The following is a 27,532-nucleotide window of genomic DNA, read 5'->3' as shown; positions in this document are numbered from 1 at the left end:
GCAGCCCCGCGCCCGGTGTGCGGACACCCCGGCGGCCCCCCCCGCCAGGCCCCTTCCCCGCAGCTGGTGAGGGAGCTTAACACTTGCCCCCTTCCCCACTAACGAGCCAAGGGTGTGCAGAGGCCTCCGGCACCCAGCCCTAGTAACTACCTAGAAGCAGGGCTGCTCTTCCTCGCTGTGGAATAGAGCCTTCTGAAGCTCCCTCAATACTTGTTAAGGGGAGAGGTGTCCTCCGAGCCCAGTTTCTGAGGATTGTGAGAATAACCCTTACTGCCTACTCTCTCCTGCTACTGAGGGAAGTCCTCTCTCAAGCAGAGCAGACAGCCCTTCCCCAGACCAGGTAGTAACGGGAGTCTTTACAGAAGAAATCCTGTATGCCCAGGAGAGGCAGTTCCCAAGACAGAAATAAGCAGGAGCTGCAGATACTTACCTAGTAATTTTAATTATTTACATCTGCTCAGCTGGTGATAGAGCAAAACAAGGGAGAGAAAGCAGAGAGAGATTTAGCTATTCTTTCCTTTTCCAGTTGCTGGTTACTGGAGATAAAGGTAATTTCCAATACTGATCTCATCCTCCTTCATCCCAAGGAAGATCCCTCATCCCCTAATCCCGAGAGGGTTTTCTTCAAATACCCCGTGCAAGGAGAGAAGACACACCTCCTAGTTACAGGGAGAGGAAAAGGCAGATTTCGCTGATAATATCCACAGACATAGCAAGAATTTTTTTAGAGTAAGAGATTTTCTCCCCCCTTAAGGACAAGGTGTATCTAGAGAAAAGAGATTTCTTGGTAGGCAGGTTGGGGAAATTGATTTCTGAAATAATCCGACCATTAGTGAAAAGGCTGTTTCCCAGGGGAACACCCCTTTAGTAGTTAGCTGCCAAAAGAGAGAGAGGATCTCCATCCCGGGATAAAACCAGCAGTTTTAGGGGACTGACAGTCCCAAACAGATTGTTTTAATACTCAAGATCCTGATTTCATCCACAATCCTTTCGCCCTCGAAATATTTTTCGAAGAAGCCCTTGGAATAGCTGACAGCAACGGTCTGAGTATGGGTCTCAGAGAAGGAGTGTGAAGGGCAGCACCCCAGCAACCAGCACTGAAGATAATCCACCTCCCTCCAGAAAATCTTCCAGACAGAGTGAGTGACCACATTATATCACCTCTCTATTCCTAGCTGTCCTCTCTCGCTTTCTGTCCTTGTTTTATATGTCTCTTCTCTCACTGTATCTGCTTGCTTTTAATCTTTTAGGTGTTTCTGTTTCTGAACCTCTCCCCACCTTCTTTTCTGTGTCTCTTTCTCAGTCGTTTAGCTCCGTTATATGCTATATGGAATTGACCTGATTCTTTCCCTCACTGTTTAGCTTATGGGAGACCTTAGCTCTGTTTAATTGTAAGAAACCTCTCTGCCCTTTCCCTTCTACTTTCTTTCCCTGGTTTATTCGTCCTAGGCTCAGCCTTAATCATCACTGGTGTGACTTGATTTCTGTCATTTAGGGGTCATTGAGAACGATAATACTGGCCAAAAAAAGCTTTGAGGAGACAGGAGCAGTGATTTGTAGTGCCAGTGTCCAAGGATGCACCTGTGGGGTGGAGTGTCAGATCTCCATGTGGGTCCTACTATGGTTGTAACTGTGGGAATAAAACCATTGTGCGGTGCAGACCTCGCTGTGCTTGGGGTCCGAATGTACAGATCCCCATGCAGGTACTCTGAGATGCGTGTCCTAATGGACCTAAGGGACTGTGGGATGAATTCTGGAATGAGTGCCCTTGAGAGTGGGTCCTGTGGTGCTCAGGGGCCTGGGAATGAAAGCTATGCTGGTGGAACCTGCCCTGAAAGCCAAAAGAAGCCGTTCAGTTGCCACCAGTCTTCATCTGTGTCTTATGCTGCGTTCAGGGGCTAGGAATGTGAATCCTGATGCTGGTGCTGTGTGAGTGAGGCACGCTGGTGCTTTTTGTAAATGAGGCAGTTAATTCCCAGCCACAAATCAGTGTTCTGACACCAACGTAGTGGTTTCCTGAGAAATCAAGTCTGAGGGAGACTTCATCTCAAATAAAGCCAAAGCAGATTCCAGTAGCAGAAGAATCATGCTTAAGGATATCTCACCTGAGGTATTACTGTTTCTAGTGAGATAGCAGTGAGGAAATCCAAGATCAAAGGGTCAGGACAGGGAGCCCTTTTGGAAGCCATTTGGGAGAGCAGTGGTTAAACAGGGAGTCCCTGAAGAAGGAACTCCTTGGTGTAATGTGCTAGCAAGATCAGACAAAAGATGCCAAAGTGATTCCCCATTTTGGCAGAGAATTTTGTCAGTTAGCCATAGCTTCAGAAGGTGGCTCTTTCTCAGGGAAGGCTGAACCACCAAGCATACCTGTGTTCTGGGGGTACTGTTAGATGCCCTCCTACCTGTTGCCCTATAGTTATGCAATCAGCCTGTTTTGAGTAGAGCTGTGTTATCTAGCACAAGGGAAGAGATAACTGAGGCATTTTGGCCTTTGTACATTCAAGGGGATAAACTGACTTTTCATGCTCTTGAGGTTAATTTACCTCACGCTGCCCCCTTCCTCACAGTAATGACTTGACATTTTTCAAGTGCTTTTGCTTCTGATGGATGCCTGGGCACTTTACAGGATATGTATGCCAGCCTTAAAAAAATTCTGCTCTTCCACAACAAATTACCTTTGTGCACATGAAACATTTTTTTTTTTCTTCCATTAATGATAAAGATTCTGTATTTGCTGCCTGAGCTTTTAGATGTTCATTACAGACATAAAAAGCTGGAAGTGGTGTGCCATAGACTAATTGTTATTTATTTGTTAATTGCTGACAAGGCATTCAGTACTGACTTGGACACAAAATTAAGACAATCTCTGCTCTGAAGATCTCATAATCTAAAACCCAGCTATACAAAAGCTGGGACATACTCATAAATTTTAGGGAATAATTTTTCGAGAGCACAGCTCTTCAGTGTGATCATGGTATTCACATCAAATGTTTATCACAGGTGAAAATGCAGCTTCCTCTGAGGTAGAATACTGCAGCTGTTCTGCACCATTTATTTTATACAAAAGTATCTATGCAAGAAAAAAGGAGTGTATTATTTATTTTCATGGAAGTGCAGAATACTTTATAGGCACAATAAAATGCAAGTGTTATAAGAGTTTACATTAAGAATGTTAAACCTGACCACCTAAAATTAGACTTTAAAAACCACATTAATGAATCCAAGTAAATAGCCCATTTCTTGTAAATGCCCAGGAACACAGACCTGGCTTCAACAGAAGCAATGAAGCCTCCTACATTTGAGGAAAGAGACACTTAGTTGTGTGTATATGGCTCTGTAAATTTAAATTTGGACATTCATGCTTCCAAAAGTTGACTTTTTAAGTTGAAGCAGTCTGATCCTGTCCTGTGGGCAGTCAGCTCCCATCTGAGAACTGATGGTGTGGCATTTCTCAGGTCAAGCCCTTAAGCAAAATGAAATGAGATGGTCTAAAGAGTTATGGGAAAAGGATTCCTGAGAGATCATGAAGTTATAATACTGTTTAAGTATGTGTTCTATAAGTTCTTGGGTTTCATCTTGAAATGTGGTTTTGTAGGCAAGCTTCTAGGATAGAATAAGGTGTCCAAGAAGTTGGAATGAAAGAATGAAACAGTTTGAGGAGTTGGGATCTAGTTTTTCAGTCCAAGGGAAGTGTAATACTTCTGGTTTGGTTTTTTTGTTGGGTTTTTTTTCTCTCCTCCCTCTAAAAATACAGCTGAATGCTGGTGTCTCTGAAGAAGTTTATTCTTATCACATAGGTACAGGTTACTACCTCTTCCCTTAAACTTCAGCTGACCTTCATATAGTGGGAGATTGTCTGAATCCCAGTTTGGATCTTTGGCCCTTTACTTCAAATGTCAGAAAGGAGGTGTGGTTAATGGCAACTGTGATATGGACAGCTGTCCCTCAAGAGCAGGACTGAGCTGATTATCTCATTTTACACAGCTGTTAGGCAGGAATTGGATCTCAGTCATTAGCAACCAAAAGATGAAAAATGGTTCTGGACACATTTTTCCATTTGCTTCTCCCAACCTTGGGTAGAATAGTAATCAGTGACTTTCACACAGAACCTTCTATGTTTTGTAGTACTCCATTTGCCAAACCTGTTTCTGAGTGATGCTTCAGAACTGAAACTTTGAAGGATACTGTTTTTGGTCTGGAAGGCATCTTAGAGAAGATGAATAGTCCCTAGATTAATGGGCAGCCTAATGTGATAGCTAACATGTTTGAGCTCTCCAGTTGTGTTAACTCTGAAGCCTAAAGAAAAGTCTTTAATTTGCTGTATTGTTGGCAGTTGCACATGTTATTTTAACAAGAGTATCCAGTTGATGTGTTCAACCTCCAAATGCTTATTGTCTTTGTAGGAGGCAGTATTGCTACTTGCTATCTGTTCTGCTGGTTTTGTTTCCTTCTTCCTTCTAAGGGATATGTGATGAATGTAAAAACTCTGTAACATATTTCTGCCCTGTACTGATGTTTTTCACTTTTAAAGGCCATCTGTGTATGTGTGTTACTGAGAGAGAGCAAGCATGCTGCAGTATGTTTTCACAATTAATTAATTGCAAATTTTCATCTTAAGTTTGAAGTGAAATGCAAAATACTGTGAATGTTTCAAAATTTGGAGATCTCACAACCAGCTTTAAGACCAATCTAATGCTGTATCCTGTGATGCTTTGCCAAGATTCGGACTAGATTGTCGTTTTATCCATCTGTCTTTGACCTGCCCAGTCTTCCACCCCATCCTGTTATGAACCTGATACTTACTTAGGTAGGCAGCACAGATTTAAAGGTAGGCAGCAGAGATTTTGGTAGTACCCGACCTTTCCTGAATCCCTGGGCTCCATAGCATCATGTGGCACTCATGTTCCTCTCCTGCACCTTTAAGGCCCGGCAGGTTTCCAGCCTGCCTACTTCTTGACTCGCATTTCCTCCTGCACCCACTCCTCCTCTCAGTTGTTCCTGCTCTTTGCATCTCTTTTCTCGTGTGGCATTCTGTCCTGTGGTCCTAGAAGCCTGAAATGCTGCTTTTCTCTTCATCAAGCAAGCATCCCTCATCTCCTCTCTAGGATTCTTCACTGGCAGGAGTCTTTTACTGCATCTCACAGGCTCTGTTCTTACTTCCACATCTGCATTTTGACCTGTTCCTGGCTTGCCTTTTGTTAGATTATATGCCTGTGGGCACATAGGATTTTTTGTCTGAGGTTATCTCAAGAAACTTCTTTCTTTATCACTGATAATACCCAGTTCTGCTTGGCTGGGAAATGGCACTTGGTCTCCATAGTCCAACTCATTTAAGTCTCCCACCCTCCCTTCTCTTCTGGCCCCTTTCCTTCCTCAGGAATAGCTAGATTTTAGTTGGTTAGAATGAAAAACCCTTCCGTTACATTCTCTGGTTCCCTCTAGCACTTGAGGATCTTGGTTTTCAGAACTGGGCTGAACACTTTGTGCAAGGCCCTGTACCTTATTCCTCATCTTTCTGAGCTGGTCAGTTTATTTGATGTGAAATCAAGAACTAAGGGAATGTGTGTTCTTTTTTGGCCTTTTTTATGTATAAGAGAGAGTGAGTAATGAGGGACAGGGTGAGATGATGAGTGAGAGCTTTTATACCTTGAGGAAAAAAAATATTTGCTTTTTTGTTTTTTACCATTAGCAATTCAAATTTTGTTTATGCTCTCTGCTCTATAAAGACTGTGGCTGATTATAGCAGAAATATGTAATTACTGTTAAAAGTTCAAATCTGAATAATTGGGAAAGAATCTGAACACTTTGTGGTCACAAATTAAAGGAGCAAAGTTTCTGAATTCTCCGTTTCCCCTAAAAAAACTATTGTTAAGTAAAACCAAGACAAATTCTCCCTCCCCATCAGGAACTTGCAGAGAAAAATAAACAAGCTGCTAAAATAGTTATATCTGAAATTCTTTTTATCTCCACCTGAACAGATCAGACAAGGTTTGAATGTAGAGAACTGGTCTGGATTTTGGGAGAGCAATGTTGTCTGCATGGTTCTGCTACTCCTTTCCTGGCTGACCTTGGGCTGCATGCTTCTCCATGCATGGCTTCCCATTTATCCTGGAATAGGTTATTGATCCTTTATAAGGGTTCCAAAGTATAAGGATGAAAACCACTTTATAATGGCTGCCTGTTCTTGCTGCTGATTGCCCTAATTACAATGTGATATTGAACTCAGAACTTATATATGCTGGGTTTTGTGCTGTTAGGAAACAGTGAAAGCATGATGCCCCAATACATTTCTGTTTCATTGAGGGACCAGTCACTCCAAAATTGAAAGATCCTGTATGATTGTGTGCAGTCTAGAACTGTTTTGTAAGTTGACTTCAGTATAGATATTCTCATTCCCTTGGAGCTTCTCCTGAGATCTCTAATGACCTTTTCTTGGCCAAGTCTCAGGGTCTCTATTCCATCTTCATCCTTCTTGGCTTCCCTGCTGTTTTTGACACTTGATCGTGCCCAGTCTTGAAATCTTGTCCTCCCTTGACTTTTGTGACAGTATTTTCCTGGTTTCCCTCCTAACTACTCTAGTCATTCATTCAGTAACTTCTGCACTAAGTTATTTACCTCCCTCCGTTTATTTTTTTTCATAAGTTAGACACAATGACCCACTTCTAGTATCCTCTCTTTGCTTTTCTTTACCTCCTTCATGCCAGGGATATTAAATTATGCAACTTTGCATACTACCTTAACATATTTTTAAAATTAATTGCTGCAAGTTTAAGACCCCTGAGGCCACTATGGAACTCGAGAAAGCTCCTTTGAGATTTGCCTTTGTTTCCTGCTTTCCTCTGCTGCAAGCTTCCACAGTTGGGCCTCTATAATACGTTCTTGCTCTGAACATACAGTGTAGGGACTCATCTTCCTGTTCATGGCCTGAATCTTTTGCTGCTTCTTTTTCAGTCTCTTTGGGTAACCCTTATGCTTCCTCCTTCATTTACCATCTCTGTTACTGTGAGCTGTTCTTGCTGGCCTGTGACAACCATGTTACCTTCTCGTCTTCTTAAAAAACATGATTGCTGAAGCTGTCCTCCTGGCATGCTTTCTCAACACGTTGCCATCTCCTCCTTGACAAGCCTGTGCTTTGGCTATCGTCCACCACATAAGGTTCCAGCTTGTTGTGCTCACTCTAAGGGGCCTTCACATTTCTGTTTCTCCCCTACCTGTCACTGTCTCTTACTGCATTGTCCTTTGCTCTGCCAGCAACACTAGCATGACATTGTGCTTTTCCATTTTTTGCATGAACATCTCTTTGCATTCTTCCTCAGCTGACTCATACCTTGATACACGCAGGAATATTGCCAGCCAATAGAGGCCAGACATACTGGAAAGTACTTATTTCATGGAATCCTAGGATTATTAAGGTTGGAAAAGACCTTTGAGATCATTGAGTCGCACTGTTAATTGCATATTTGCAATTAGCTGTTTTCAAATATACAAATAGCCATTATTTGCATTTTTGAAAATTATCCAAAGGTCTAACTGATACTCAAAGGTAGTCATCTTACTATATGTACCCCACTCTCCCTGGCTCCTTTTGTGAAGAAGGATGATTGCAAAAGGAATACAGATTGTCATAAGCAAAGACACAGCATCTTGAAGACTGGAATGTTCGAGGTTAGAGCAGAATGATATTTACCTGAAGCTGCAAGGTGACAACTGTGGCAAGCATGTGTGTGGAAGAAAGGGACTTCTTCCAGTGTTTGTAAGGAGATGAACAGAAGATTTAGTTTCAGGATGATACACAAAATGGAGCATTTTGTGAGTAGGTTGCAGAAAGCCTAGCAGCAGTACTAGTGTTTTAAGCAAGGAGAAACCATTAATGGGTGTGTGTTCTGTGGCAGTGTGGTTCTGAATCCTCTTGACCTTCAAGCGTGGTACAAATCTTTGCGAGTTGTGAGCCAGGCCAGGGATTGTCAGATGTTTTGTCTACTGGAAGAGAGTTCTGTCAGTTTGAGAATAACAGCTAAAAGAATAATAAAAAGGAATTATGTTAAAACAGTGGTTGAAACTTAATTTATGAGCCTCACACAGTATTATTTGATTCTTCTGATCATTCTCCAACTTCAGTTTCAGCTGTGCTTTGCTCTCAGACTCCTCTTTAACAGGCTTCTCTGCAGTGCTTTGGTAAACTCAACTCTGGGAGCATGTGCTCTATGTACATTTTGGGCACGTGGTATACAACTAATCTGCACTTGATACCAATTTCCTTTTTTCCTATGAATTCAGTACAGAGTTCTTGCTAGTGCTTGATACCCGTTTCCACAAGTGGGTTGTGGTTTGTTCAGCAACTATTACAGAGTTCATATTGACTAATCTGTTTTCAGTGGTTCAGCCTTTGGTGAACAAGTTCTGACCACTTGCAGTCAAATTTTCATTTTCCCTATATGTGGCTGACGTTCCTTTCTCTACCATAGAAGCTTTTCACTATTGCTGTCATTGAAATGCAAGGCTAATAGTAATTTTTCACTGAGAGACCCATTTTTTTAATGTGAATAATAATACAGTTTTCATTTATAAGCATGTTGCATTCTTTCAGCCTGGGTTTCTGTATATGCCTTTGCAATGCTGTGCAGATCATCTAAGCAAGATAGTCTGCATGCTGATCTACTTCTGATGTTGTCTCTTAATTTCAGAGACAGTCTGGGTATTATATCAGTGTTTGCATATCTTGTGCTGAAGGTTTATTACTGGATGTGATTCTGATAGGCAGGTAAAATGGAAATCCTTCAACCTCTCATGGGGCTGTGGGAAATACCTGCTCTTACATACTGTTTCTCTACTACTGACTTCCCAGTTTCCAAGGGAAAATTTCATTCCAGATATGTGCTCATAAATTTGACTTATTCCAAAACCAAGTACCCTATACCTTTCTCAGTGTAAGAGTAATTGTTCTTTTAATATTCTTAAAGCAAATGTCAAAGATTTCTCTCCTGCCATGGCATATGATTGGAATTACAGCTCCTAGTTCCAACGGTGAAATATTGCATAGTGGTACTGAGGGTGGAGGGGTGCTGCAGAGACGCTTCTGCTGTGGTGATGTATTTTCATTGCACTTCTTCAAAGTGCTTGGTTTACTTTTTACTTCAAATCTGTTATTGGGAGGGTTGTCATGGGACATTTGGCTTATTATTAGAATAAATCTTTTCTAGTAGTCTTATTACAAAGGAAATAATTTCCAGCTCAAAAGTATTTTATGTATACCAGTATTCTCAGTATCATTTACTGTTTCTTTTGACAGGTGTTACATATTCCCCACTTTACCTTACACAGCATCATAAATAAACAAACTGGTCCTAACTTCGAACACATTTTCAGACTGTCTAAGGGGTGTCTGCAGTGTTTGCGTAGTATTTCTCAATGCTTTTTTTTTTCCTATATGTTTATATAGCAGACAACAAAAACATTTGATTCGTTGGTCTTATTAAAATCTGGCAAAGCACTAGCTATGCTCAATCCTAGCCTGTTATGCCCACAAAGATACTGCCTCCCTTGACATGAGCATATTTCAGACTTTGGCTATAATGCCATCTGTTGATAAGTTTAAATAAGCAGGTCAGGTTTTGTAAACTATACCATTTGTCAGTTTCATACAAAGCTAGGACGTAATTGCCTTTGGAATTGAATCCTGATGCACTTCCAACATGAGGGTTTGGGTGACTTTATAGTTCTCACAAGACTTCATGCTTCATTAGTACCAAAAATGCCTGCACAGTCAGTGTCGTTCATTTACTAAATTCAAAATACAAAATTATAGCCTGCTAGTGCACATTTCACAAAATGGAGGGAATCGAAAGGTCCTATGTTAAAATGTGCTATCACGATATTTATTTAATCTGTAATAACAGTGAAAACAAATTTCTTTTCTTTTTGTGTTTCTTTGAGACTTAATATGAACGTCATTTTGTTGAGATTTCTGTTTATTAAAGGACAATCGTATCTGTATGTCAGTTTAATTATCGCAAAACAATCAGTCCAGTGATTTATATTAAGCTATACGTGGCCTAAAAGTTTTTATCTTCATCTAACTGGTAATTTTCAGTACCATCTCAGTGTTTCGTGCAACTTTGAGCAAATTTTCCATTCAGGATACAGTAATCACAGTACCACCTGTGTTCTTTTACACAAAACAGCACTGAGCATTCAAAGCCATTCTGTCCCGCACACGAAGTCGTTCTGAGCAGGGCTGTAGAGTCAGACCCTGACACGTGGACAGGTGCACGCTGTGACGGTTCATGCTCGTGTAGGCAACACCACGCCGTGTGCTCTTAGGTGACAGTAGCTTCCTTTGGTTGGATCCCTTTTCCCTCTGTGGCTCATGACTAGTGAGAACCACGTGCCCCCTGTTACCACATCTGCAAGCCTACAGTTAATCAGGAAAACATTTTTTGGCTTATTCTGCTGCTCCCCAAAAAGGGAAGCATGGTTCTAGGGTATGAGAATATTTCTTACCTTCTTGCCCCAGGGATGGGTTTTCCTCCTTTCATATGGCACTGCAGACAGAAGAGTGCTGTCAGACTGTAATGTCTTTATTTTGTCACTAACATGACACCTATCATTCCTTCCAGGTTAAGTTTCATGTTATGAACAATACCCAGCAGCCTCTTTTACTTCTGCATTTGATTCCAGAAATATAAACATTTCCTGAAGGCTTCTCACAAGCAGTTACCAAAATGATGGATAGCAATTTCAGACTGGGCAGATAATCAGTATCCACTTTTCTTATTTCTTACAAGAAACAAGTATTTCTGTGAGAATGTTTGCTTAGAGAAGATCAGATTTTTCAGTGTTTTATTCCTGCCATCTTAGTTCACACCACGTTCTTTTTGAGGGAAAGCACGTATCTTAAAATGGCAAATTTCTCTTCCTTCTAGACTCAGCAAAATGGATTATTTTCCCCTTTTTGTATTGGATGAGGACAGAGGATTTTTTGTGTAATTTATACAAGTACATCAGAACTGCCTTTTTTTCACCAAAGTAGAGGCTCTCCATTTCTTCATGCATGTGGTATTCTTGTTTTACTTTTCCTCCTTACTTTGTGGCACTGTTTCAGAAAGGTTACAGTCAAATAGTCCGTTTTTGCCAGTTTTTTTATTTGCTAAATACCTTAGAGTCTAGCGGTATCTCTGAGTATATTAGAGGGATATTGTTAGATCACTGGATCTGTGTTTCATGCACCTAAATAGAAGTGGTTGTATATTCATAGGTGTTCTACAGCAGTGTCTGTCATTTCTTGGTAGTCTGTTGCGCATTTCTTCTCTCAAAGTTCATGTTGAGAAACTTGAGTCTCCTTTAAATCTTTTGCCATAGTGTTTCATTGGATCAGAATAGCAGCAAATAAGGCAACAGTGAAAGTAAACACAGGGGAATGTAAATGCAGAGATTTATTCTAGAACAGGCATCTTCTGTAGGCAGTGCACAGCATGGTGCCATTCATTGTATGGCTCCCTACTTCAGTCCTAACTGATTCTGCCTGACCGGCCTTTGAGTCCAGCTTTAGAGAATGTTTCAGGCTGTTAATGCTTATTAACTGCATTCAATGTGACCCTTAGAGTGTTGTTCCCCACATTTCATATGTTTTTCTGTCCTGATATGCAAGTACCAGTGATCCTGGATAAGATCTGGCTGGCTTAGGGTGAGCATTTGCAAAGTAGCAAAGTACAGGTTTCTCAGTGCTGCTAAGGGATGGTGCTTATTGTCGCACAGACAGAAGCCTGGCTTACCTTTGCAGCAGGAGCTTCCATTTGCTAGTTGCAAAGATTCAAAGTAAGGCACTAGTTTTCCTGGAAAGCTGTAGGGAAGTATTACTAGTCCCAAGCGAATTAGTGGTTATTAAAAGGTATTCAGTGCAAGGATTTTCTTTAATACATTGTTCTTACAAATTGGACAGATTCTTGTCTGTTTAACTGTAGTTTGGGGTCAGTGCTTGGCTGGACTTTTTGCATCTCTCTGACCTGTCTGACTTGGGATTGTACTGTAACTATTTAGTGCTTGTGAAATGAAGACTCTGCAGTCACCTTCCAGCTGTTGATGGTGGTTATGACCTTGGCTACCCTACCCTTGCTTTTCAAATTCAGCCAAGTACATAAACAGATAGCATTTACCTTGTGGGAGATTATGAAGTCTGGTCTTTGACTTTCTTTTTACTTCTTTGAAATTAATTCTGACTTGCTAATGTGGTAGGATTTTTTGAAGCACCCTTGATTTCAGTTCAGTGTGTTTATTAGTTATTACTAATTTTTTCTCTGTTTGAGTGGGATCATAAGAGAAGAGTTCAAAAGACTTGCCAGGCAATAAGCTGGGAAAGGAAAGTTGGAAGAATTATCAGCTGCTCTGGTTTGGCTGCAGCCTTGTTTTATCATACCATTAAGTAGTGTCAAGCTGATGCACCGAACACTTGGGTCAGGTGAATGAGATATGCAACATAAATTAACAGTAATATTTACTGCAGAGCAAGTATTGTTTTAAATAATTTAGTAGCCAATTACACTGAATTATTGTTGCCCTGAAAGTGTTCTGGAATTGCCACCTTACCTAATGTTTGACTATGCCTGATTATTACAGATCCTATATTGCCAGCAAATCCAGTAACATGATCAAGTGCAAACTTGGAAAAAAAGGTCTTATTCCACTGCTTTGAAATTTCCCACGTGATTGCTATTTGGTCTGAGTCTTCACTTTCTGTCCTAAATTACTGTCTAGCGTATCTGTTCTTAAAAGGCTGCTGCGTTTCACTGAAAAGTGGTTGTTTCAGTACTGGGTGACAAGTGCATATATATATATACACGGGGGGGTTTTTTAAGATTTTGGGATTTTGTTTTCTTGTCGAAGATTTTTATAAGCCAAGGAATGAAAATATTAAAATTCTTAGTGTGGGTGTAATCTGACCCAATTCTAATTTTGCTTGTCTCCCTGACAAGTGTATTTTATACAAATGCACAAAATCTTGTGTACTGGATGACGGGGATGTTGCATATCAGCCTTACATTTTACTGCATAGCCAATCATCCCAGATGATCTACTGACATAACCTGGGCAATTCTGAAGCTCTGTGAAAACAACAGTGCTTTCTTCTGTTTCTTGAATTTCTGGTGTTTCAGATTGGTATCTTAACCTGCCATAGGCTTTTATAACCTAATTTTCTTGATTTCTATGCTTGTCTTAAAAAAACAAAAGGGAGGAGGTGGAACAGAGAAATTTGTATTTATTTTACTTGGGAGTTGTATTGTTAATGCAACTGATATTTCATAATGGTTTAACAAGAAGCAGCAATTTGTTTTCTGATTGCACCACAGAAATTAAAATTTATATGAGACACATTTACAAAATGAAGCATTCAACTTATATTTAGTTCATGTTTGTTTTCTTCCAAGTGGGATGCTACTTCTAGTGAGGGCTTTGCCTTGTGAAGTTACCATGTAAATGTAGCTGTGTTTTGATTACATGGTGGTCTGTCCATCCCCACTGGATAAAAATAGATTGTTGCTTTTTCCTTGTATTATTCATGAAGGAATAGTCCTACTATTTTTTTTTTAATTTGTGTAAATTTCAAATGTTTGATATTAGATTAAATCAGTCAAAGAGTTATTAAATAAAGCACAACTTGAGGGGGCTGGATAATGGAAAGTGTTTAGCAGCTTAGATCATCTAGTTAGCTATGTAGCAAGTAGTCATCCCTATGCTAAGTGATAGTGTGGCAGATGAGTAGATAAGTAAGTTAGTAGCAGTTGGGATTTTGCTTTCCTCCCCAAGACATAAAAGTGTTTCCACTCGCCATAGACACTGTGGTGCTGCAATTCGGAGGTGTCTCCTGAGGCCCTGGCTGTGGAGCCGCTGCCTGTGGGGGCTGAGGGATGGATTTTGTCGGGGTATTGTGTAGGTGTTTGAGCCCTAAGAGGTGTGGTGAGCACATGCATGGAAATGAAAGGTTTAGTGCATGTGAACGCGTTGGAGTATGGACTTCAGTGCTTTAGTGCTGTGAGAGCACTGGAGTGCAGAAGTGAAAGGTATAATGCATATGGTTGTGGGGGAAGAATGGGTAGCTTCAGTGTCAAAATGCTGGGTGCATCTGTCTCTGGATCTGTGCATCCACACTGTGTTATTGTCAAATGCCTATTTTTAGAACAAGTATCTAATTGGTATTCATGCAGATGGGTGTCTCCCTGTTTCATCTGATCCACTCATCTGAGTGATGCACTCAGTGGGAGGTGTCTGCTGATGAATCTTTTCTAAGCAGAGTGTGTTCGTGTCAGTCTCTTCTCTCTTACACGTATGCAAGTGTTTAATTTGCTATACATACCTAAGTGTGTTTGTGTGTTTGTCTTGTGTATGCTCCAGCATGCTCAAAGACAGTGCCATCTAATCTTCTGGAAAAACTAATTTCAGAAATGAAAGGTGTAGAACTTGCATCCCTTCAAGACATGATTCTTCTCTTTATGCAAAGAGCAGTGCAAGTCATGGCCTTGAAAACCTAGCTACCTTAGGGAAGGACTTCAAGGGATTGCTCCTAGTTAGAGTAATGCAGCCACTTGTGAGTAGGAATGATGAACTTTCTGCTGCCTTACCTACTGCAACAGACTGCATAAAAGTTAGTGTGCTAAGTGTACAAGTTCATACAAGTTCTTGCTGCTAAATGTTTTCTTCTTATAAAATAATTGTTAAGTAGAAATTCCTGTATACAACTGCTAGCCGGGTGTGTTTTATTTTTATGAGGGGAAGTATATAACATTTATGAGATAAAAGATCCTGAGTCTCTTCCTGTAGCAAACTTATGTGACTTCAGACATGTGAGTTTTTTCTGTGCCTCAGAATTGGAGAAAATTCTTGCCTGTGATACTGTGAATTCAGCGGGATTTAATTCAATGAAATTATATATATATATTTAGGGAAAACTGGTTATGGTAGGCAAAGCTTTAACTATTATGAGCTTAATATAGTCTGTTCCAACTCGACATGGTAGATGTAATTATCTATATATAGTATTATGCATGATCTTGGTGTTTTAAAATGAGATATGTAATCCTAGCTCTAAGGAATAGGATTCATTATAATGTCACCTAATGCAAAAAGAGAGGCTAGACCTCAGAGAGAAATTAATTTCCCCTCAAATTGAGATAGTCCTGACTTTGCAGATGATCTAATTAAATTCTAGTTTGTATATGGCATGAATGAGTATTTCCTTTTAACTATGATTTTCCTCTTACGTGACACCACAAACCTGCTGGCTTACAGATGATCTTGGCGAAGGGTACCAAGGTTACATGGATTATGTAGTAAAGGAGTGAATGTGATATACCTACTGAAAGGGCTCCACTTCCCCTAAGCAGATCTTGGTTTTTTACCTGGGATCAGTGCTCTGGGTAAGACTGCCCTAGCAATGTTACCATCACTGTTACAAAGCACTGTCCCAGCTGCTCTCAGTACGGATGATCCTCCCTGAGGCACAGTCCTAGGCCTTTTGGGATGGTTCTGGCTGGCTGTGAATAAGATGCATGAAGTAGGATGATCTTCATACAGGTATTTGTGATAGGGGGAGAAGCCGAAGAAGAATGCAAATGGATGTTTCTGTTCTTATGCTTCACCTTGTTTGTGTCTCAAGTGTTTCTTTTCCTCTCCTTTCTCCTCACAGATATTCCTGCTTCCAGCACCATGGCCTCTGACCTGGAAAGTAGCCTCACTTCCATAGACTGGCTCCCACAGCTTACTTTAAGGGCTACTATTGAAAAATTAGGGGGGTCCTCACAAGCAGGACCTCCAGGGTCTGCCCGAAAGTGTCCCCCAGGCTCACCAACAGATCCCAATGCCACACTGAGTAAGGATGAGGCTGCAGTGCACCAAGATGGGAAGCCACGTTACAGCTATGCCACTTTGATCACATATGCCATCAACTCATCACCTGCCAAGAAGATGACACTTAGCGAGATCTACCGTTGGATCTGTGACAATTTTCCCTACTACAAAAATGCTGGTATCGGTTGGAAGGTGAGGGCTTGCATCACTGAAGTACCCTTTTTTGCCCAATTATAAGACTTACTTTTTAAATTCTATGCAAAATAGCCACACTGATTAAAATAAGGCTGATGTAAAACTGAGTTGACCAACTGGAGAAAATGCAGAGCCAGAAGTCCCATTTTCTCTGAGTATTTTGTTGAATGTATGTGGTGGTCCATTAAGAAGGAGTTTGCCCCAAACCCACCAACACCAACCAAGAAAAACAAAAAAAAAGCCCCCACAAAACCCACATCACTACCATCCTCTGCATCACACTGATGCTATTTTCATTGCACCTTCTGTAGGTGTAGAGCTGGTTCAGCCCCATATTGTCATCTTAATCCATCCCTTTCCACAGCTTCTGTTCTGCCCCATTCCAGGAATATGTAGTGACCTTTGGCTTTTGAGTATGTACCATCCTATTTTCTCTACCTGCTCCTGGGCATACTCAGAAGACTGTATGTTTTTGTTGCAGCACTTACCTGTATCTCTTACTCTCTCATCAGAACTCTATTCGTCATAACCTCTCTCTGAATAAATGTTTTCGAAAGGTGCCTCGACCAAGAGATGATCCTGGGAAGGTAAGAAATCTGCTCCTGGGCAAGCAATTTAAAACTGCAAGGAATAAGCTGGGGTCGCCCTTTCTAACTCATGGTTGGAATTTGAAACCTAAAGTGTAGGCAAAAATGGAAGCAGTAGTAAGATTTACTGCAGTCCTTTGGCTACAGAAGCATTTACTTAAAGGGAACCTGTAAAGGAGCTTTAAAGGTTTTAGTAATTATTTTTCTTATCTGTGATCTTCAGTTGACTTTAAAGATACTGGCAGAAGTCAAAAGTGTGATTGAATGTACTTTATTAGTTTTGTTTCTTTTTCTTGATCTTTGTCTGTAAAATGTGAGTGTAGCCCAACCAGTTCTGTTATGAGAGAGCATAGTGGCTGCTGGTGAACAGCAGGACTGTGATGTGACATCATGGATTTCATGGAGGCAAGATCCATGGAAATGAGAGCAGAATTACTACCTGTATAGACTGCAAAATACTTGGTGTTGAAAAAAAAATGTCATCACTACATAGTTTAAATATGTAGAAATAATTTACGAGTAAAACTCAAGAATTTAGGAATTTGTTGGCTTACTGAGGACTGATAAGGCTCTGATAGTATATACAGATTGTAAAGGGGAATTGCTAGCAAAACCAAGATTTGACATCTTGGCATGCAGATATTATTGTTTAAAAAAATCCACAACCAAACAAGCAAGAGGAGATGGTAGGGGCAAGAAGCTATGTATTTAGACAGAAAGATTGTCTCCTCCCCCTCATCCTAAAGTTAAAAGAAAAGACCATTTGCTCAAGCCTTTTATTTCAGGTTATATTTAAGGGACTGTGTGGTACTCAGTTGGGATCTATAAATGGAAGTAGTAGATCTCTGAAGATCACTGCTCAAAATTACCATTAATTATGTGGCTTATTCCAGGAAGTCCTAACAGAGTTAAGGGTATATGTTTGCAGGTGTTCATTGGCATGTTGGGCTGGGTTTATAATGAAAACCTGTTCTGTGCTTGTTACTTATTCGGATGTTGATTGGAGGGTAAAACAAGCTAAATCACACTCTAGAGTTCTTTTTGTATTTGTTCAGAAGACAACACACATAATTACAGACTATTTTATGTTGAAAGAGACCTCTGGAGGTCGACATGTACCTCTATCCTCTCCCAGACAGGAACAATCACATTAGGTTGATGAGATCTGTCAGATTTTGAGTATCTCCAGAGATGGAGATAGCAAAACTGGGCACTTGTTCCAGTGCTGCACCACCATCATTGTGAAGAAAATTTTGTTTATATCTGACTGTACTTTCCCTTGCTGTAACTTGTGTTTTGTTGCCTTTTCTTCTGTGATGCTGTTGTCTTTTATAATACCCTTACGCAGCTGAAGGCAGTGGTTTGATCTCCTTAGCTTTTTCTTGTCCAAGCTAAACAGACCTCTCTGTACATCATGTGTTTTAGTTCTTAACCGTGGTTTATTTCTTAGCCATCATGGCCCCTCTGTGGATGCTCTAAGGGGAGTCCCACAACCATGGAAAAAGAGCAATCCTTCTAGCTGTCTCTGCCAAATCCCAGCATTGAGTTGGTTCTCATCAGTTAATAATAAATGCAAGTTGTGAGGAAGCTACTGAACAGAGTGTGCAGGCCCAAAAGAGTTCACTTAGCTTGGATCAAACCATCCTTTTGGTGTCCTGTCTCAGAGTGATGGAAAGTAAAGGATTCTGCCTTCCATCAGTAGCATTGTACCTCATTGTTCAATGCAACCCAGTGCAAGAGAGGAATCTCTTGCCAATACCCAAGTCTCAGCTGTCTGAGGTTCTAGAGGGTGGTCCTTGTGGTCCTAATGTTTAGTTGGTGCTGCATTCCTTGAGTCAGCAGCCCCCTACTTCAGGAAGCTCTGTGATTTCATCATGCATTCACCAATGGATCTTCTTTCCAGGGCTCTTATTGGACAATAGATACATGTCCAGATATATCTCGCAAGAGGCGGCATCCTCCAGATGATGACGTGAGTGTTTTTCTTTCCACACAGCACGGAGTGGGCTGGGAATTCCCTTCAGCACCAGACCATGATAATGTTTTGGGGTCAGGGTGTATAGATGGAGAGACAAAGGCCAGGACTGAACAAACTAGTGTGTGTGTCCTGCTGATTGCCTGTTGTTGCTGCTATTCAGTAGGAAAGTTAATCTTGTTTAAAGTCCTTTATCCTGACTTTTCAGTGACTAAGGCCCAGTCCTCCTCTTTTTTAAGCCATGAACTTCTACAGCGGGGGAGCTGGCTTCCCATCTGCAGTTTCACTTCTCCATCTGTTTTTGATTTCTGCTCCTTTCCTTTTCTCTTTCTTCCCCATCCACAGATACCACAAGACTCCCCAGAGCAAGAGGCAAGTAAAAGCCCCCGAGGGGCTGTTCCAGTCAGCACAGAAGCCTCTTTGCCACCTGAGGCCACCCCTCAGATGTCGATCCAGAGCACCACCCCCATTGCCAACTACAGTCAGGTGAGCTGCAGGGAAAAGGATAGAAGTGGGAGGAAAAGGAGAGTGGGAGGAGTGTATGAATGGAAAAGCGAAGTGGTGAGGAGAGGGAATTGTGAAAATTGTGATATGGAGGCAAAAATAAAAAGAAGGGAAGGAGCTGAAATTGCAGAGATAGAAAATAAGGAGGAAGTGAATTTTAGCAAAGGGTTGGATGGGGATAAAGGATAAAGGCATAATGGTATTAGATAGCTGAAGAAAAGGCTGGAGCCACTGTGCTGCAGAGGAACGGTTGTGGTTGGTGTTCTCCAAGGAAAATGGCAATTCCAAAAAAAATTTGGGAAGATTTGTTGGAAGATGAGCGAAGTGATGCAGGATATCAGTGCATGTTCTATGCATATCTGGTCTCTGATCTCTGTCTCAAGCTGCAAAACCTAGTAGAGGCTAAAGGCCATATTCTTCCCTCCCTTAGCAGGGTGCAGGGCCTGTGGATGTTGCCTCTACTGTAGCCGGGGGGCAGGGCCGTGAAGGGGCCGATGTGCCGCCCCCGCTGTACAGTGCCAACCATGATTTCAAGTTCTCCTACTCTGAGATCAACTTCCAGGATCTTAGCTGGTCCTTCCGAAATCTCTACAAATCCATGCTGGAGAAATCATCTTCCTCTCAGCACGGTGAGTAACTATATGCGTCATGTGGGGTGGGCAGGTATCTGCCCACACAGTCTTGTCCATTTGGCATCTCTCAGATCTTTCCTCATTCAGGAGCCTGTGCAAACAGACTTTCCTTCTTTGGCATGCTGTAATTACTTCTGCCAGAAGCTGATAAGAAATCTGCACGTCCTTTATGCATTGCTCCCCCTAGTTCTCTCAGAATAAAAAAGCACAATGATTTAAAAATGCCTTGTGTTGATACAAATGCAAATACTAAAATGGCAGAAACTGAGAAAAATGAAGTCCTGAAGAAAAGCATGTCAGAAATATTCACAGTCTGTCAGGCTAGAAACCATAAGAGGGAGGGGATTGTTGCATCTGGAGTTTCTCAGAAGGAGAGTGGAAAATCATCATTGCTCAGATCTGTTGAAACTAGGATTGTACAAGGCCTTGGAGAATTAAGCTTTGTGGATTGAGAGCAGGGAAGAGAGAGCCTCCAGCTCCATTCGTATCTTGCATTTCTGGGATTGAGTAAGCAGCCAGAAGAGGGCAGAATCACTGCAGGGATGAAATGTCCACGGAAAATATTTCAGAAAAACTTACATCTCTTTCTGCCTTAAAACACTCTTGTAAATATTAATCTGGTGTAAAAAAGGAGTGTGTTATTACATGAGCTTCTCACCTGTGCTATCAGCCATCACACAGTGCAGGCAGTTTGCTACTCTAGAAGGGGCCTCCTGAACTTGAAGCTTCAGTGAAATAAAAACGTATATACACCTTTACTGCTTTCATCATGCTGGCACTCCGAGTGGGAGCCCGTTGTGTGAGGTGTTGTAGTATGAGTGAGCAAGTTACAAAAATGTAGAGAAGAACCTTGATTTGATGTGTTCCTCTGATTTTACAAACTTAGCAGTTGTCTGCTGTTTTTTTCCTTCCAAATCTTAGGCTGCAAGGCAGTGTAGGAAAACTTGCAGGTTTTGAAAAAATTTTGTAGGCAACTTTTGAGTCAGGATGGCAGTATTCATCCTTTCGCCCCATGACAGTAGTAGGATACTCTAAGGGTTGATGAAAATGTGAGGTTTGCTTGCAGATGGGCAAGTAAGGGTACTCAAAGTAAGAAGTGAGTAGCTCAGGTTAATGGCGTGTAGTGCCCCTGACTGGTTTTCCACAGAGGTTCCCCACTGTATGGGGAGAATGAACAGGGGAAGCAGCCATAAGAGATATGCTGAGCTCCTGGTGTTGGGGAAGTATGGAAAATACCTGATGCTCTCGCATGTAGGGGTTGCCTGAAATACAGGAGGATGGAAATGACACACCCAGTGAGTCAGGAGGAATGAAAGTAATAAAGGAGCCCTGATGTGTACAGTGTGCTCTTTGTACAAAAGCAGAGTCTTTTATGACCTCTTATGATCAGTGTGAGAAAAATTGTGAAGATTCCTGACCAAGCTGCTTGTAAGAAGGGAACTCCAGGGAGCCTTTGGAAACAGCAAGTCAGATTAAGTATTAAGTTACCCATTTTCTAAATGTTCTGCTGTTTAAGTTTGCTTAATGGTCATTTATAGGAAAACAACACGTGCTTGGCATTTCAGGAGAGGTTGGATTACTTTGGTAAGTCTAGGAGAAAATCCAGGGAGGAACTTAAGTGCCTAACGCTGTACTAAAATCCTTCTGGGTCTTTGTCGTAGAGCTTTTTGTTTTCAACAGTCTGGAGCACAGCAAGGGCCTAACTGCACAGGTGATGGTTGTTGGTAGCCTGTAGAGGGCACTCCGAAAGCTTCATAAATAGCGGGATGAGCAGTGTGAAATTAGAGCTGGATCATGTAAGCAGAGGTCTGATCCAGGCTGTCTTAAAGCTCCCTCCTCTTTCATTTACTCGGCAGGTTTCTCTTCTCTCCTTGGTGACATGCAGCCCTCCAACCACAATTACTATATGTACCAGCAGCAGCAGCAGCAAGGCCCCTCCTCAGTGGGTGCTGCTCCCCCACTCCACACTCCAACCCCAGAGGGCTGCCCATCCCAAGGAGGAAAGCAGCAGGGTGGTGAAGGTTATGGCCCTCCACCAGTGATGTCCATGCACCCGCCCCCAATGCAGCATGGAGGTTACCACCAGCATCAACAGCATCACCCGCACTCCCACCCACAGCAGCAGCCACACCAGCACCAGCAGCAGCAGCAGTCACAGGCCTCAATCAACAATGCTGGCTTTGGTGAGTCGGGGTGCTGGAAAGCACTGATGGTGGAAAGGGAGCATTAAGGAGCTCCCAGACAGAAATTCCACAAGTGAGCTTTCCCTAAGTAGTATCTACTTGTGTGTAGAAAATGGGGGAAAACTGGATATGGTTGAAATCTGAGAAGGAAATTGCTTCCTTACTGGAGAATGGAGGATAGATATATCCACCCTGGGTTTGGGATTCTGTTAAGGGATGCAGCATAAAGTCAGGGCCTTAGTGAAGAAGGAGATACCATCCCTGGTTTTCCAAGGGAGAAAGGATTTCTAGCTGTTGTAGCATCAGGCTCTTTGGTGAAGAGGGGCCAATCTTTTTATATTAAGGGGTGGAGGGAAAGGGTGATCTGTATTGTATTAATCTTGTCCCTCTTTCATTCCAGCGTTTCCCCCTGATTGGTGCTCCAACATCGATTCCCTGAAGGAAAGCTTCAAGATGGTAAACCGGCTGAACTGGTCTAGCATTGAGCACTCCCAATTCTCAGGTCAGTGTTGGCCTAGTGACTAGGGCTAGTGACTCAATGACTAGGGCTGGAGTCTAGAACATGCAAGTGCTGTGCAGGGATCTTTTTTCAATGTAACCGTGGCAAGTGCCTGCATTTCTCAGTGATTCACCTCATTTTTAAAAAGAGGTGTCCTACTTCATGGGTTCTGTTAGAGATCCTGAAGCACTTGAATGAACACTGCAGGATTTGGGACAGGGAGAATTAATCATAAAAGTATGTCAGAAAGCTAACTGAGATTTTTCCTTCCAACTCTTTCTTGCCTTACCTGAGTCAGTGTGACAGTATCCTAGATGTGGAGCTCTCCAGGAGTCTGGTGACAGATTTGAAACAATAAAGTTCGGTTTGTGAGGAGGAGGTAGGATTTAGGGGCAGGAGACAGAAACTCTTAGCAGGAAAGATCACAGTGTGACTACTGTCTTTGACACTGTCCTTCGTCCCCTGCAGAGCTCATGGAGAGTTTGCGCCAGGCTGAGCGGAAGAACTGGACGCTGGATCAACACCATATTGCCAACCTCTGTGACTCCCTTAATCACTTCCTTACCCAGACTGGTCAGCTCCCTCATCTGGTTGGCCCACAGCAGCCCCCTCGAATCTCTGATTCTTGTGCCCTGAACAGTGGCAAACAGGAGCAATCCATGAACCAAGGTAATTAGGGGAGACTAAAATGACGTGTAAATGAAGGCCCAGTTCTGTGAGTATCCTAAACTACCTGCAGCCTTACCAGGCAATGCAGCACGGAGCAAATCAGAGCTAGGCTGTCAGAGATGTTCATAGCAACTCAGCTTCCTCTGGCTTTAAAGAACTGGGATGTCCTATACCTGTGGCCTGGACAGACTGCTGTTATGTGATGCATGCTACTGACAGGCAACCTCCAGGCAGGAATATATTTAAAAGGCAAACCTGGAAGAGGAGAAGGGGATGGTGCTTTTTTAGGTGACCCACAGAGAGGAATGGCAAGGTAGAGAGATTGCTATTCCAGATGGCAGGAACAGTAAAGGAGAAAGTTCTTGCACCCTTGTTGGAGAAATACTGTACAAGGAGTAGAAGATGCATTCTGAGGAGGGGATATGATGGTCTTGATAGAACTGTAATGGTGTGTGTCATCTAGTACTGAACTAAATGGATGATACTGAGCCACCTTGCGGTGTTTCTGGATGAAAATTTTCTTCTTTTACAAAAATAGAGAAACTCCTGCTGGTTTCAAGAACAAGATCCCTGACCAAGCTATAGCTTGCAGTTAGGACCCAACAGCTGAACATCTCCTCAGTATCCTGTGGGTCTGAGTGAGTTGCTCTGTGGCTGAGCTGCTACCCAGTCAGGGCCAAGGCTTCTGACCTGAACATTAACAGCTGTTTTTTTGTTTTCTTAATTCATTTCCTTTCACAGTGAACTCCTATGGTCAGCCCCAGCCTCCCCATCTCTTCTCCGGGCCATCTCCTATGTACCAGATTTCCACCCAGGACTCTCCAGGATATAATCGCCCAGGTAAGGGGTGACATTAAGGCCTATTATACCAATCAATATTGAAGAACTTGTTCCAAACCCCTTTGTGCATTTCTCCCAAAGCACTTAGTAATCAAATGGAGCACTCTGGGTAGAGAGGGAGCAGGGACTGCAAGGGACCCTCCATTTAGGGCTCTGTCATAGCTCTGGGAAGGATTAGGATTTCAAAGGCATGATTTCTTTCACTTCACGTAAAGTCTTCTAGCTTAGCCTCACCCTCAGTTAGTTGTTTGAAGACAACTGTACATGAGAAGCTTCTGTTGACTAAGTTCTTTGTACTCTCTCAGCAGTCAGCTATGAGGTAAGTAAAGGAGGCTGAAACTTAACTTCTGTAGAACCTGCTGTGGAGAATTTCACAGCAGAACACTCCCAGACATTGGTAGATGCTGTCTGAGAGAGGGATTGATGCCAGTAGTGTTCTTGTTTGTTAGACAGTTGGAAAGGAGAAGGCCCAGATCATTTCTGGTTTCTTTTGCCCAAGGGCCCACTGTGAAAAAGGATGTAGTTTTTGATTCTAATTGTTCTCTTTCCTTTTTCTTCTTTTTTCTTGTCTTTGGCTCAGCTCATCATCTGGTCCCTCGGCCTCCAGGGCCTCCTCCAGGCGCCAATGAGGAAATCCCCGATGATTTCGACTGGGACTTGATCACCTAGCGAGTTACAGACTTGATAGCCCGTCCTTTATGAAGGACGTGGGAGGGGAGGGGGACATGGGGTCAATGGTGTCAGCACCGCCCTCCCCAGCCTCCCTGCCTTGCCTGTATATAGATATATATTCTCTATCTCCGCCAGAGAAGCCACCGCAAGATGCTGCCGAAGATAATCCTTCCTTGCGTCCTGTTTTATCTTCTTTTCTTCTTTTGTTTATTATTATTATTGTTATTATTATTATTACCAATAATTGAACACAGCCCTCCCCCTCCTCCGGTGGCCTCGGACGCATCGGATCGGCTCTTTCGTGTTGCGCAGTGCCCTGTGGAGGGCAGGAAGATGGGTCCTTGGTGCCATGAAAAGACCTTGGAAGGCTGAATCCTCGAGTGCATCTTTCTCTGCCTCCATCATTTTGCGTTTAACAATCCCTCTTTCCCTGCAAGGTGGCCGGTGAATCTGTTGTATTGGCTACTGGAGTGAGAGAGCCTAGTGGACCCTGGGAGCCTGTAGTTATGTTGTTTCGTAAATGTTGTAAAGGTCAGGGGGCTGAAGGGACACTGGAGGGGTGATCTTAGCTCTGTGAACTTCGTCGCACCAGCGGGAACAGCAAGAAAAGAAGTGGTGTTCCCAAGTACAAGAGAGGGTGATCCCTGAGGTAGGGAGAGCTGAGCTGAGCTGGGAGGGCAGACCTGAGTTTGGAGAAAGGAGAATGTAGCAGAGATGGTATTTCAGCAGAGAAGTTGGGTTTCAGAATGTGGTGCCATCTGTGAAGACTGAGAGAGATTTTGAGGGAATCCTGACCCATTTCCTACACTGCCTTTTGCAGTCTCTAGGTGAAGCCTACATACCCATCAGGTGAAAGAAGCAGTCAGGGGTGTCACATGTGATTCAGCAAGTTCTATTCCCCAGAGCCTTTCATTTCACCCCACACCCCTTCAACCCCTTTTTCAAAATATGTAGTGAGGCTCTTCCTTTCATATGCAAATTTGGAAGTTTTCTCCCATCAGTATATGTCCGGTTGTTATTTGGCCGTCTGCCCCTCATATTTCTTTGGAGGCTGTCCTTGCCTGTGGTTGAGAGTGCCAGCAACAGGAGTCTGGCTGTGTAGGCACACATCCTCCGTCAGTGGTTCCCACTTCGTGAATGGGCTCATGGTGGGCAGAGGAAGCTGCTGTGCAGAGTGGGGCTGAACTCGGGGGCTGCTGGTTGAGGGCTGGACCCTCTGGTCAGGGACTGGGCGGCCCTCGCGAGCCAATTTTGTAAGAGGGGCGTAAGGGGAAAGAGGGTGAAGCGGGGCAGGGTTTTGAACCGACTAGCCAAAGAGTGCAGTATAAAAGGGAGGAGGGTGTGTCAGACCCCTTGCAGTTCAGCTGGGGGAGATGATGTAATCTAGTGTAAATCCTGAAGGATAAGCTTTGTCAACACGTGCAAATCAGGAAGGTGGAAAAGGTGCAGGAGCAGGAGTGAGCATTGAGATGCTTCCTCCCCAAAGTTGTGTCCTGTGTTCCCCTTTTTTTCTGGTATGGCTCTGTTATGTCAAACCTCTTGTTTCCTCTTAATGGTTCTTAGGCCTCCCCGCAGCCCTTATTTCCTGTTTACCAGTGAAGGGAACAAACATGGAAATAGACTATCATGGCTGCTTGACAGACCTGGAGCACAGGAGTAAAGTAATAACCTCTATTCTGACTGCAGGAAGGTGGGGAACTAGCACTGCTTTTAAATTTGCTGTAGGAATAAACCAATTGGAAATTGGATTGTTGTCAGGGAAGTGGACAGAGTCTCATTGCATTGGAAGGGGGGAACAACACTTTTTTTCTTTTTTTTTTTCTTTTTTTTTTTTTTTTTTTTCTTTTTTTTCTTTTTTTTTTCCCCCTTTTTTTTTGTTTTGTTTTAAGTGTGTGTTTGGGGGGGGGAGTTCATCACTGAGCATTTCCAAGAGAAATGAGGAATCCCAGACAGCTTCAACGTGGAGTCAGCTGTTACCTCTGCTGCCTCAGGATGGGAATGATACAGCTTGTGTGATAGGTTTCTGTGGAAAGTGGCACCAGAGACGACAATGAGAGACAACTTCCGGCAGGTGCCCAGTTAGTGTTTTGCAGAGGACATTACTGAGAGCCAGCCCTGTGGAAGTCTGAAAACACCACCGGAAGAAAAACAAACCAAGATGGCTCCTTCTGCGTATCCAAGTGCTCCTCATTTGCATATTTGCCTCATTTGCATATTAAGTTGTGCCTCATTTGCATATGTAAATACATGCCGGTCAGTGTGCAAATTAGCCTCGTTCCTCTGCCCCTGAAATCAATGTGCGTTGTCAGTGCGTGGGAAGACATCGATGGGTGGGTGTGGAGCTCTGCGGGTGCGCTGGTACCGGCCTGCAGGGAGGGCAGGGGGGCCAGCCTGGCCCACAGAGGGGTCTTGCAGGCCCCTCCAGCCCAATGTGGCCCTCAGTGCTTCGTGTCAGGGAGAGAGGGGCGTGGTCTCACGAGTTTATTTTTGTGCATGCTTTCTTAATAAAAAGAAAAAGTGAATGTTTATGGTTTAACTCTTTTGGTGCTCGTATTGATTTTTTTCTTTCAGCGGCGCCTGTCATGATGGCTCGGTTCCCACCTTAGAATTTGGGTGTGGACATGGCCAAATGGACAGCCCACACCTGGATGTACTTTAGACACAGACTTTTTAGGATGTTAAGAGCTGAAGGTTCTCCCAGCTGGCTGTTCTCAGGGCACTGAGGTCTAAGAGTCTTTCAACTCATGCTTACCAGAAAGGCAGAGTGAAAACTCTACCAATGCATAATGTCTGTTTGTCGTACTATTTCCTGACCTTTCTCTTGTGAGGAAGGACTAGAACAAAAAGCAGATTTTAAACTGCTTCCATAGAGTATGTAGTAAATATATTTCTGCTTTTCAGGAGCAGGGAACATTCAGTCTTGGGACCACCCCAAACAA

General features: G+C 42.7%; 1 protein-coding gene across 2 annotated transcripts; it reads left to right on the top strand.

Moving 5' to 3' along the window:
* Nucleotides 1-6: 6 nt before the first annotated feature.
* On the top strand, nt 7-27,129 carry FOXJ2 (forkhead box J2). Of its 2 annotated transcripts, none has more exons than XM_008634883.2 (11): nt 7-1,139; nt 15,677-16,029; nt 16,545-16,619; nt 18,523-18,591; nt 18,940-19,080; nt 19,532-19,727; nt 21,587-21,913; nt 22,314-22,415; nt 22,881-23,081; nt 23,823-23,921; nt 24,502-27,129. In XM_008634883.2, exons 2-11 carry the CDS (start codon nt 15,697-15,699, stop codon nt 24,588-24,590), a joined length of 1,632 nt encoding a protein of 543 aa, XP_008633105.1. In that variant the 5' UTR covers nt 7-1,139; nt 15,677-15,696; the 3' UTR covers nt 24,591-27,129. The 2 variants fall into 2 exon arrangements, with proteins under 2 accessions (XP_008633105.1, XP_008633104.1); XM_008634882.2 differs by having other exon boundaries at nt 19,529-19,727.
* Nucleotides 27,130-27,532: the final 403 nt, after the last annotated feature.

The sequence above is a fragment of the Corvus brachyrhynchos genome, unplaced genomic scaffold (assembly GCF_000691975.1).
Source record: "Corvus brachyrhynchos isolate BGI_N302 unplaced genomic scaffold, ASM69197v1 scaffold44, whole genome shotgun sequence".
NCBI lineage: Eukaryota > Metazoa > Chordata > Aves > Passeriformes > Corvidae > Corvus > Corvus brachyrhynchos.
Note: the sequence above shows the minus strand (reverse complement) of the source record. Positions and strands in the feature narration are given on the sequence as shown.